The sequence below is a fragment of the Macaca mulatta genome, chromosome 1, assembly GCF_049350105.2.
Source record: "Macaca mulatta isolate MMU2019108-1 chromosome 1, T2T-MMU8v2.0, whole genome shotgun sequence".
NCBI classification, from domain to species: Eukaryota; Metazoa; Chordata; class Mammalia; order Primates; family Cercopithecidae; genus Macaca; species Macaca mulatta.
In genome coordinates, this window is record NC_133406.1 from 61845365 (window position 1) to 61858011 (window position 12647).

A 12647-nucleotide genomic window follows, 5' to 3' on the forward strand; every position below is an offset into this window, starting at 1 on the left:
TTACTTGATCCTGGGAGGTTGAGAGGCTGTAGTGAGCTGTGATTGTGCCACTGTACTCCAGCCTGGGTGACAGAGTAAGACCCCATCTCTAAAAAATAGTTAGCCATAATTGGGGTCTTTCGCCACATACCAGTGTGTCTCAGCCAGTTGTTTGTGGCTGGCAACTGCCAATTCATCTGATTGTCCCAAGAGCCTCAGTGGATTGGTCAGTGCCCATGATTCCCTTGCTAAATAATCTTGAATGTCACCATTATTCATTTTACTATTATTAGTATTGTGGGTTCCATGTGTCAGGATCCCTTCCTAGGTCGTATTTCATCTCACCCCTTGGCCAAGTCTTGGTTGAGGTGGTCCTGCCTCAGTTTCCAAAGGGTGCTGGTGATGGAAAGCGGGGTTCTGGGCAGATTGGGGTGAAAGCTGGCTGCTTTGGGGATTGTTTGATGAACATTGTAAATGAAAACAGAGACTAAGCTACTTCTCTCCCTTTGCTTCCCTGCCCTTTTTGAAAAGGCACCAAAGCCAGGAAAAACAAACAGCCACCCACAAATAAAGAGGACCATGAAAATAACAAAATGAAAGAAGAAATCTTGCTTTAGTGGCAGGCTTGTCTGACAATAGGGTAGATAATGGGAGAGGAAGTGCAGCCTTTGGAGAGAAAAAGAATGGAACACTTTGTTCACTGGAAGAATGAATGCTGCCTGAGCAAGAGCTGCTAAAATGGGGTGTCCGATGAGCGAGCTTGTGTTAGGGGAGCTAGTGGTGATTAGGCTTACATGAGGCACGAGTGTTGTCCCACCTAGAACCCCTGGGGTGGGCGACACCATAGGCTTAAGCGGGCTGCGCCAGCGGGAAGCTGGTGTGCCAGTCTGGCTTGGGGCCTTGGCCACCGTGATCGCAGGGCTGCTGCTCACCTCCTCAAGGGCTGCCCAAGCTGGGAGCTAGATGCTTGAATCTCTTAGGGAGCCCCTAGACCTTCTGTCAAGGTATATATTGTTTTCTGGAGCGTTAGGGAGACAATCCCAGGGAGGAGAGGACGAGGCCGAAGTATGTTTGCTGACTATTTGCATTCAAGGCTGTGCGCCTGTCAACACTGCCTGGTGGCTTTCCTGGTGAATGAAATGTACTGACTCCTCTTCCTTTCTTGTACCACTTACCCATCTGGATCGTGGACCCATTTCTCCTGCCTCTGCAGTGAGTTGGGTGCCTGCGGTGGGAAGAGGGAGAGAAACCTTTCCTGAGCCCTTGGGATGCCAGGATGCTGTGTGGAAGTGCTCATTTTGGGAGTGGGCTATGGGCTCACAGATGCATAGAGGCTGATATTTGAAATACATTTAAGAAGGGCCTTAGATGGCTGGGCGCGGTGGCTCACGCCTGTAATCCTAGCATTTTAGGAGGCTGAGGCAGGAAGCCCAGGTGTTCAAGACCAGCCTGGGCAACATAGTGAGATTCCATCTTTATATAAAAAAAAAAAAGGTGGCAGGAGGCCTTGGAAACATACTGGTTTGGGGCTGAATGGTCTGGCTGGAAACACAGTCCTTCATTTAGCTACCACAATACTAAGTGCCAGTCTGCTTTGTGCCAGACATTGTGCTAAGTATTTTCTATATAATAACTTATCAGTTCTCCAGCAAGCATGAGAGGAGGTATTATTAGCCCCCATTTCAGACAATGAATCTGAGGTGTGAAGAGGTTAAGTCTCAAGTATTCACTGGGTTACCTAGAACCCAGTGGCTTCCCACTTTTCCACCCTTCACCTCCTAATCTAGATGACAATGATAAAATGTCCATTACGGTTGTTCAGTACGGCTGTGTGCCAGGCACTGGGCTTTGCCTGTGTTGTCTTGTTTACTCTTTGAAACCTCACTAGTGAGTATATATTACTATTTGTCCCAGTTATAAATAAAGACAGGAGCGTCATTTGAGCCCAGGAGTTCAGGACCAGCCTGGGCAACATGGTGAGGCTGAGAGAGTTAAACTAGTTGGCTAGTTAAGAGGGATACTGGGTTTGAACCAATTCTGCGTGTCTTCCGGAGCCTCATTTCACCACGTACTGTGAGGGCTTAGTCTACATGGCTTAGACTTGTCACCAAGCAGAAGCCAATGCTGCCCAGCCTACCCCAGTATTGGGAGAAGGAGTGTTTGGCAAAGGTGAGATTTCATCAGCCTGGCAGGTAAAGATGGCTGTTTGCAGACTGGTTGCACTTGTCCTTTCCCCTGTCTGTGGTCATCCCTGTAGTCCCCACCTTCCTCTCCCTCTGGGGTTGGCAGAAGGCTGCAAGGGTTAATGGAATAGCACTTCACCCTCGTGGGCTCCAGAGGAAATGAGGGAGCTCATGAGTTCTGCAGAGCTTTTGTGTCATCAGTCGAGGAAGGGAAGGCACCGTGGCTTGGCCAGATAAGCGGTGGCGCTGCGAATGTGGGGCTTCCTTGGCAGATTTGTAGCCTTTCCGCCTGTTTGCACTGTGGGGCACCTGCTGGGGCTTCCAGGGTGGTTGGGGACATCAACAGGGCATTCAGAAAACTGATAACCTAGGCTAGGGAGGGAGCCCTACATGGAGCAGATGGAGGAGGAAGAGGGTGGTGGGCCCCGGTGTTCCGCAGGTGCACGTCTTCTGCCTGTTTGACCATGCGGGGGAAGGGGGGGGCGGTGGGTCAGGGAGCAAACATTTTTTTGATTTTCACAAACACCGTCATATTCAGTCTTCTCTACCTCTATGGGGTAGGTATTATTTGTTCCATTTTAGAGATAGAGAAACTGAAACTTCCTCATGGTCACACATCTAGTGGTACGTAACAGAGCTAGTCTTCAGACACAGGTCCATGTGACAAAGTCCTTTTTCCATTAGCCACACCAGGATGCCTCCCAGCAATGCTGGGTCATCACACCCACCCACCTTCCTCCAGAAGAGGTGGGCTGGCTGGGGAGGAGAATAGGCTGCCAGTCCTTCTCCCCCTTGCCCTTGAGGGTAGGGAGGGAGAGGGACTCCTTCCTCCTTTAGGGCTCTCTCTCCTTACCTCCTTCCCTGAACGTATATTCTGTACCAGATTCTATAATTATACCTTATCTCTTACTTACAAAATAGTTCTTGGAATCTCTCTTTTACACATGAAGAATGGAAGTTTTGAGAGGTGAAGTCTTTTCCCTAAGTTCCCAGAGCTGCCTGGGTTTCTTTTGCCTAGGTTTTCCTTGGCCATGACTCAAGTCAAAAAAACCGCAGTCCTATAAGAGGTGAAGACAGTGGCCATTCTATCTTTGCTGGACCAGAGCCTGTTATTTCGCGCTGAGGAGAGTGGCCAGGGCATCAGCGGATAAATGAAACGATGTGGATTTAGACATCAGTGAGGCCTGAGTTCAAATGCTACTTCTACTGGGCCCTGAGTAGGGCGTTCTAGCCCTCTGAGCCTTAGTCTTTGTAGTGTTCTTGTGAGGATTAAGCAGGGATGTGAATGGAGAGCCTTTCACTTAGTGTTTGCAGCCAAGTAAGTGCTGTACCACTGCATGCTTGCTTTTTGCCTCCCATTCCTTTGGTCAATATTCAGGGCTATCCCCCAAGGGGCCTTTGACATGGCCAGTCAGCCTCAGCTGCACAATTTCTGCATCTCCTGGCCCTAGGATGAGCACTGTCCCTGCAGGAAGCCAGAGGTGCTCACCTGTCCAGGACACAGGCTTGGCCTTGCCATTGGGAGACAAGGATAAGGCCTGCCCCTGCCTTCTAGCACTGTTGGGGTGCAGGAGAACCTGGAGACAGGCTCAGGTCCTAGAGGCAGGAAGGCCTCCAGAGAGGGGCCTCCTGGAGACACTGTTGACCTCTTTTCAGTTTGGGCCTTCTGGAGGCCCACATCACACTGGGAGCCCCAGCGGCGCTTTTAAGCAGCCCCATCTGTCTCTTTCTCGACCCACTCACTGGGTTGGGAGAAGACTCAGATGCCTCCAAGGCCTGAGGACCAGGTGGGAACATCACAGCTACAGTCTCTCCCTGGCCACTGCTTTCCTTTGTGCCCTTGGGCCAGGGTCAGCTGAGTCCCGGCAGCCACAGAAGCTCAGGCTGGACTGTGATTCTGTCCCTGGGGCGCTGCGGGGAAGCACCTCTTCTCCCATGCTTGGGAGTTTACCCAGCCGCTGTCTGGTGTTGGCCGCTCTACCAGGTGAATGCCACCCTGGCCACCCTGGCCAACCGGGAAACAGCTGAGGGAGTGTTGGCTGTGGCCCCCCTGAGCTGGGCTAGACCAGACTGGCCGTGCCCTGGATCTGATCCCCCCCAGGGCCCACAGAGGCTGGAAAGGGAGAGAGGGACTCTTAGGAAAGCTTTGTCCCAAGCCTGCAGCCAGTCCAGCTCCCAGCTCTGAGTAAACATTAGAGATAGGATCGGGTGTAGCCAGGAAGGGTGGCAGGGTGTGGTCTGTGAGAAGAATGGCAGGATGTGGCACCGGGGCACTGTTCTGGGCACCCACGCCTTGGGCTATTGTTTAGGGCAGCCTGAGGTTCTCAGCTCTCTGGAGGCTTTCAGAGGAAGTGGCATTCCCCTGGGACTCAAGCCCTGCCCCACCCCTGCTGCATGGATCTCTTTCCCTGGTGATGCCCCTTGGCACCACCCACTCAGGGCAAGCTTGGGAGTGGGAGCCAGCAGTGGAGGGGCTTAGTGTGTGCCCAGTGGGGAAGTGTAGCCATTGGCCCTCTCAGAGGGTCTGCCTGTCTGTTCAGGCTTCCTGTACCCCAGCGTCTGAGTCACCCGTCATGCTACGATGACTGGAATTTATCTCTATCTTTATCTTCATCTAGATATTTTTTGTGGGGGGGGAAGACTGTCGTTGTGGAGGGAGGAAGGGCTGACAGTAAAAACTCCTTTGATTCCAATCCAACAGGGTCGGTGTTTGACTGGTTAGAAGAGGAAGTGGCTGGTGATTTGTTTGGGGCAGAAAGGGGCTAGGTGTGTGTGCACCTGTGGGTTGGTGGGGGTCAGAGGGGCCGTGACGGGGCTGGTTGTGGGGAGGAGAAAGGAAGAGGATCGGCACCTGCAGCGGGCTTTGTCATATAAGGGCCATGCTTTGAGCCACTGTCGCTCCTTGGAGGCGGGTGCCTCTCTATACCTTGTCCCAGGTGCTGGATTTGGGGGCCCCAGGGCCTGGCAGGCACCAGCTGAGACTCAAGGCTCTGCGTGTCAAGGGTGAAGATGGCTGGAGCCTTCTCCTTCGCGGTCTTCACTTCTTAAGGATGCTCGCTTGGGTGAGATAAGACCAAGGAGGAAGAAGAACGGAAGAGGGATTGTGAGGTGGGTTCCTGAGAAGGAAGGGAGGGCAGAGCGGAGATGCTGCTCAGCGCCCCAGCTGGCTGATGGCCTCTGACTCTATACAGTCTTTTTTTGTTTGTTTGTTTGTTTTTGAGACAGAGTCTCACTCAGTCACCCAGGCTGGAGTGCAGCAGTGCGATCTCGGCTCACTGCAACCTCCGCCTCCTGGGTTCGAGCGATTCTCCTGCCTCAGCCTCCTGAGTAGCTGGGATTACAGGCGTGCACCACCATGCCTGGCTAATTTTTGTATTTTTGGTGGAGATGGGGTTTTACCGTGTTGGCCAGGCTGGTCTTGAACTCCCGAACTCAGGTGATCCACCCGCCTCGGCCTCCCAAAGTGCTGGGATTACAGGTATGAGCCACCACGCCCGGCCATTCTATATAGTCTTGAAGCAGTGCTGCCCAAAAAGCTGTGTGAACTCGACATCTCCTGACCTCAGTTTCTCTGTTTGTAAAATGTGTTAAGGTTGGGCAAGAGAGGAAACCGGGCACACAGGAGCACTTCCATCCGAGCGAGGGGCTGATGGGCTACCCTATGGACTTGTGGCCTCTGACCACAAGGCATCAGACTAGGGTGGAAACCGAGGGAGCCCAGTAATGCCTGTATCCTGTGGACCCAGGGTTCTCTGGCTTCTGGGCATTTTGGGACAGCGGAGTTTGAGGTTACTAACCTTAAAACCTCCTGCGGAGCCACATGGAAAATCACTGAAGCAAGGAGCATGCTGTGTAACAAAGGAGTAAAGGAACTTGAGGGATTATTTTAGTTTCTGCAAAGTCTAAAGGGAGACTTAAGGGTGGACTCCAACGGGGTCTTTAAATCTAAAAAGTATGGAAACTGTTTCTTATCTGACCCAAGGTAAAAAGAAAAGGAAATGGACTCACTTTGCTGCTTGGGGTATTTAGGAAACTCACAGGAAGAACTTAGACCCAAGGAAGAGACAGCAGAGGATAATTGGGTGTGGGAGAAAAGCCTGAGAGAGCAGGAGCTGTCTAATAGTCCTAGCAGTATCCATCACCTGTTAAGCATCCAGACCTGCTTTGTGCTGTGCTGCTGAATTCTTTGTCACTCTCTTGTCATTCTAAGAATATTTATTGAGCACCTACTGTGTTTCAGGCACTGTGCTAGGCTCTGGAGCTACAATGATGAGCAGAAACAGGTACATTTTTGGCTACTGGGTGAATCCAAAATAATTTTTTTTTTTTTTTGAGACCGAGTTTTCGCTGTTGTTGCCCAGGCTGGAGTGCAGTGGCGCGATCTCAACTGACTACAACTTCTGCTTCACAGGTTCAAGCGATTCTCCTGCCTCAGCCTCCCAAGTACCTGGGATTACACACCTGGTTAATTTTGTGTTTTTACTAGAGTCAGGGTTTCACCATGTTGGTCAAGCTGGTCTCAAACTCCTGACCTCAGATGATCTGCCTGCCTCAGTTTCCCAAAGTGCTGGGATTACAGCCATGAGCCACCGCGCCTGGCAACTCCAAAATAAATTAAGTGTGTAAAGGTATCATTACCAACTGTGACAAATACTTTTAAGGTCAAGTTCAAAGTGCCATGAGAATGTAAAATAGGCACTCTGATAGGGTCTGGTGTTGTCAACAGAAGATTCATCTCTCCACGTTGAGTTTCTTATTCCCATTTTACTGAGGAGGAAATGGGCACAGAGAAGTTAAGTTACTTGCCCAAGGTTGCACAGCAATGATTGGTCAGAGTTGAGATTCAAAGGTACCCAAGTCTATCTGACTCTAGAGTCTTTTCTCTCAACCACTTGACTCTCAGAGCATCTTGGACTGTGCACAACTTATAGATAGATATTCACCCTGTATTATTTAATCTTCATGGACACCAGTGAGATATGGGTTATTGTGCTCATTGTAAGGATGAGGAGACAGGCTAAGGGAGGTTAATTAACTTGACTAGGTTCACACATGTTAGCCTGTGGCAGGGCAGGAATTTAAACCCAGGTTGTTGGATTCAAACCCTGTGGGTCTTCCAAGTTGTCCCCTGACTCCCTCCAGGACCCTTGTTTTACAGACACAGCTTGCAGGGGTGAAACAGACTGTGCAGAGACCCCCAGCTGCAGAGTGACAGAGCAGTGACCACATAACGACCCCTCTCTTTCCATCTCGCTCCCTTTCCTCCCTTATCTAGTTGATCATGGGACCGTCACTCCCCTCTCTGGGATGGTTAGGATCTGGAGCCTGGCACTGATGCTCTTCACGGAGACACCTGCGTCTCTCTGGGCCATGGCAGGCGGGGGCTTGGTTCCCTTAAGACCAGACAGGGCAGGGAAAGGAGCTGCTCTTCTCAAGCAGACCTGTGCTTGGGGTGGGGGAGAGGGAGGTAAAAGAGGTACCCAGGGACCCTCTCCCCCAAAGGTGAGACCCAGAGATGCTCTCCAGTGGGGGCGGGGTGGCACTGCGCCTGGGCTGTTGCCTTTTCACAGACAAGTGGGCCCAGAGGATACCAACTAAGGGCCAGTGCCCAGCACCTGCCATTGAGCCAGACACCTGTGAGGATGGAAGGGCCCTTGTCTGGGCAGGGTTATCTGGTGGGCACCAAGCCCTAGTGAACAGACTGACACCTCTAAGCTGGCTTGGCTGGTCACCAGGAGCCATTGTCTTTGTGCTGGAGGCCAGGGTAGGCCGCTGAGAGGGCCAGGAGACAGGCTCCCATTTAATATAAGGGTGATCCATGGTGCCTGGCTGGAGGGACCATGGAGGCTAAGTGTGTGTAAAAGCTCAAAGGGAGGAGGTGTCCTAATGCAGCGCTGTCCAACAGAAATATAATGGGAATTGCATGTGTAATATTTGCTAGTAGCTACATAAAAAAGTATAAAAAGAAATAGGTGAAATGAATTTTAGTGATGTATTTTCTCTAACCCAACTTATCCAGAAAGAATTTCAACTTGTAATCAGTAACCATTATTAATGAGCTATTTTATTCTGTGTACTAAGAATTCTATTCTTAGTTACATTCTATTCTGTGTACTAAGCCTTCGAAACCTGGGGTGGGTTTGATGCTCACAGCACATTTCCGTTGGGACTGGCTGCATTATAAGTGCTTAGTAGCCACGTGTGGCAAGTGACTGCAATCTTGGGTCGTGCAGTCCTAGGGTTAATTAGGACAGATGATGGCCTCCTTTGCCTCCACCATCAGCTCCAGGGATGGATGGTTGTTCACCATCCCCAACTGGGGAGACCTTGGACTTTTGTGTCCCGCTCATCTGACCATGCTCCCGGAGGCTGCGGCTGCTGCTGGGATTTCTAGGCTGCAGCAGGAAGGCTTCGAGGTAGGAGCTGGAAGCCCCTGAAGTTGGGACAGAATGAAGGAGAGACCCTTAGGACCCAAGTCTGGAGTGAGGAGGGACCCGGTGGCCGGCCTGTGCCCGCGGTGGGTGTGAGTGAGGTGGTGCAGAGCCGACGGATCAGAGGCCCACAGGCCCGCATTGTGCGCCTGTCACACTTCCTTTGGCTTTATTGCTTTTGTCCAACACCCTATTGTCTGGCTTCCTTTTGTCCCCCATTCAGTGCTGCTGCCTTTTATTTTCCAGCCAGCCTGGTTGTTTTCATTTCTTTTGTCTGAAGTTCCTGAGAGGAAGGTTTTATTTTCAGCGGTTTGATTAATTCACAGCTTGAGCCCAGGGTTTGTTTGTTATGTAATTGCTGCCTTCGGCTTCAGGATAAAACCCCCTCCCCGACTGCGCCCACTCCCACTTCTCACCCCCCTGCTCTCGGCCTGGCTCTGAGCCCCTCCCGGTGCCCGGATGGGCTGAGCCGCCTGCTTCCTGGACGCTCTCCAGGCCCCTGGGCTGCAGGAGGGGACCGCAGAGCGAGCTGGGCCGGGGTCTCTTCTCTTCTCTGCATCTAGGTGGGATGGGGCCTTTCTTCTTATGGTCAGGGAGGCCCCTCTCTGCAGTGCCCTATCCTGGGGCCCAGCCCCTGGGGAACCCTACACTTTGAAAGTGGGTGAGCAGGAGAGTCTGATCTGATCGGCAAGGTGAAATCAAATCAAATACACATGCACTCATGCGCTGCCTTCCCACCAACGTCTCCGTCAACGACCGAACACATGTAGGACGGTGGTCCTGCAAGATTCTACTACTGTATTTTTGCTGTAGCTTTTCTATATTTGGATGTTTGGATACACAAATATTTAACCATTGCATTACAATTGCCTACAGTATTCAGTACGTAACATGCTGTACAGGTTTGTAGCCTGGGAGCAATAGGCTATACCATCCAGCGGAGGTGTGGAGTAGGCTGTACCATCTAGGTTTGTGTAAACATACTCTATGAGGTTTGAATAACAAAGAAATTGCCTGGTGATGCATTTCTCAGAACATGTTTATGCTATTAAGTGATGTAAGACTGTCTAGTCATCCCACTGTATCTGAGATGGTTGGTTTCAGGACCCCCAAAGGTACCAAAATGTGCTGATGTTCAAGTCCCTGATATAGAACGGCATAGTATTTGCATATAACTTATGCACATCCTTCCGTATACCTTATTTTTATTTATTGTTATTATTATCATTATTATTATTTTTGAGACAAGAGTTTCACTCTTGTTGCCCAGGCTGGAGTGCAATGGTGCCATCTCTGCTCACCACAACCTCCGCCTCCCAGGTTCAAGCAATACTCCTGCCTCAGCTTCCTGAGTAGCTGGGATTACAGGCATGCACCACCATGCCTGCCTAATTTTGTATTTTTAGTAGAGACGGGGTTTCTCCATGTTGGTCAGGCTGGTCTTGAGCTCCCGACTTCAGGTGCTCCACCCACCTCGGCCTCCCAAAGTGCTGGAATTACAGGCATGAACCAACAAGTCCGGCCAGTTGTTATTATTTTTGAGATAGGGTCTTACTCTGTCACCCTGAGTGGAGTGCGGTGGCTTAATCTTGGCAGCTTCAAACTGCTGGCCTCAAGCGAATCCTCCAGCCTCTCACCCTCCTGAGTAGCTAGGACTACAGGCGCATGCCACCCCCAGCTAAATTTCGTATTCTTTTGTAGAGGCAGGGTCTTGCTATGTTGCTCAGGCTCATGGGCAGCATAGCAAGACCCTGTCTCTACAAAAAAAATACAATATTCCTGGCCTCAAGCAATCCTCCCACCTCAGCATCTCAAAGTGTTGAGATTACAGGCATAAGCCCCTGTGCCTCTAGATTATTTATAATACCTAATATAATATAAATCATATGTAAATAGTTTTTGCCCTGTATTGTCTAGGGAATAATGACAAGTCTACATGCCCAGGACAGATGAAATTTCTTTTTTAAATATTTTCGATCTGAGGTTGGTTGAGTCCATGGATGTGGAACCTATGATACAGAGGACTGATTGTATATATTTTATTCAATTATAATATTTACTTATTTAAAATACTCTACATGTACTCTATTATATACAATACATGTTTCATAATACATAACAAACATTTTACAGAGTTGATGCAATCTATCCAAATGCATCCATACATAGTTGATGCAATATTTAAATACCATACTGCGCCTGGGATGTTTAAGGAATTTTTTACTGTAGGGATATTTTTACTATATCTGATTTTAGCCTTACATACCTCCTAATCCTAGCCTTACGTACCTTACAAACATCTAATCTCCATGCAAAAAAAAAATTTAAAAAATTATTTAACAGTGCTTTTCTAACTCGTGCATATCAGAATCACCTGGAGGGCCTACTCCCAGAGATTCTGGTGGGCGGGACCCGTGACTTTGCCTCTCAAGCCCCCAAGGCATACTGAAGCTGCTGGTCCTTATACTGCATTCCAACTAGTAGTGGTTTAACAAACACCAGATCATGTGATGGTATTTGGAAATGTAATACACAAGAAAACAACAAAACACCAGATCAGTGCTTACTGGTGCCACGAACTGTTCTAAGTACCATATAAATATCAACTCCTAGTTCTTACGGCCGCCCTGTAGAGTAGGGACTCTTACTATGCTCATTTTACAGGTGAGGAAACTTGAAGTACAGAGCAGCTAAGCAACTTGCCTTAGGTCACTGGGCTAGTCAGTAGCTGAGGCAGGACCCATGCGTAGCTGGAACCTGCTGTGTGTTCCCACTAGACTCCAGAGCGCATCTCTAGATGCGTGCCCCAGTGACTTTGGAGGATAGGCATCTGCTGCTCTGCCCAAGCCTGGCATGACCCCTGGAAACCACTCCCTGAGATGCTACGATTGCTCAGCTCCTCAGATGTCCCAGGCAGTGATGTGACAGGAAAGGAACAGCAGGTGCAGAGTCTCAAGAGGGTCTGCCAGGTATACCAGGTGCTTAAACTAGGAACTGCAAACTCAAATGCCTATAGTGGCCATACTCTAAATGAGAGATTCTAGCTAGATATTGGAAAATATTTTTTGTAAAGCCAATCATCTCAGTCTGTTGTTCCCCTCTGTCCACCCCCCCCCCTTTTTTTTATTTAAAGAGATGGGAGTCTCACTAGGTTGTCCAGACTGTCTTCAAACACCTGACCTCAAGTGATGCCCCTTCCTCAGCCTCTTGAGTAACTGGGATTACAGGCATGAACCACCATACCTGGCTATTTCCCCCCTTTTGATAGATGCATGAAGTAAGAAATCATTTACTTTTACCTTGTCTCCACTGTAAGAAGACGACTATATGTCTTATATATAGAAGACTATATGTCTTATATAGTTAATACTTGGTTTCCTTTTTGGGGAGTAGTAGGAGTGTAGAGGCTAAGGTAGACTGGCCTGTCCATAAGAAATACCCATTACTCAATTCCAGCCAATATTTGCCACAACGACAATTGAGCTAGAAGTTCAAATTTAGATTTTTATGTGCTATCTCTTGACTTTTAAGTTTTGGAAACTAATTATAAAAATGCATTTGTAGGCTGGGCATGGTGGCTTACGCCTGTAATTCCAGCACTTTGGGAGGCCGAGGTGGCCAGATCACCTGAGGTCAGAAGTTGGAGACCAGCTTGGCCAACATGGCAAAACCCCATATCTACTAAAAACACAAATATTAGTTGGGGATGGTGGTGCGTGGTAATTCCAGCTACTCGGGAGGCTGAGGCAGGAGAATCACTTGAACCCAGGAGGCAGAGGTTGCAGTAAGCTGAGATCGTACCCCTGCACTCCAGACTAGGTAACAGAGTGAGGGAGTCGGGGCAGGGAAGCATTTGTATACATACAAACATACACAGACAGATGCGCACTGTCTCTCTCTCTCTCTCTCTCTCTCTCTCTCTTCCCAACTCTGTTGGGCTCAGAGACAACCAGTCAGTATCTGGCCTCGTTAGTTGGGCTGGTCAGTCCACTAGTCCTGTAGTCCCAGCATTACACAGGCAGCGCGTGCGGAAGCGTGGGCCCACTTTTCTCTA

General features: G+C 49.5%; 1 protein-coding gene across 17 annotated transcripts in view; it reads left to right on the top strand.

Moving 5' to 3' along the window:
* The window catches only part of SOX13 (SRY-box transcription factor 13), a 54816-nt gene that overhangs the window by 27109 nt on the left and 15060 nt on the right, over positions 1 to 12647 (top strand). Inside the window, exon 1 of one of the 17 annotated variants that reach the window (XM_078003826.1) lies at positions 4833 to 5270. The exons of 14 other annotated variants lie outside the window; for them this stretch is intronic. Coding sequence is in view for 1 of the 3 variants with exons in the window: in XM_078003812.1 (XP_077859938.1) it covers positions 6429 to 6445 (17 nt within the window). In the remaining 2 variants the exon portion in view is untranslated. Of the gene's footprint in view, positions 1 to 4832; positions 5271 to 6307; positions 6446 to 12647 lie in introns of those variants that run through there. 2 more of the 17 variants (XM_078003807.1, XM_078003812.1) reach the window with 2 other exon arrangements.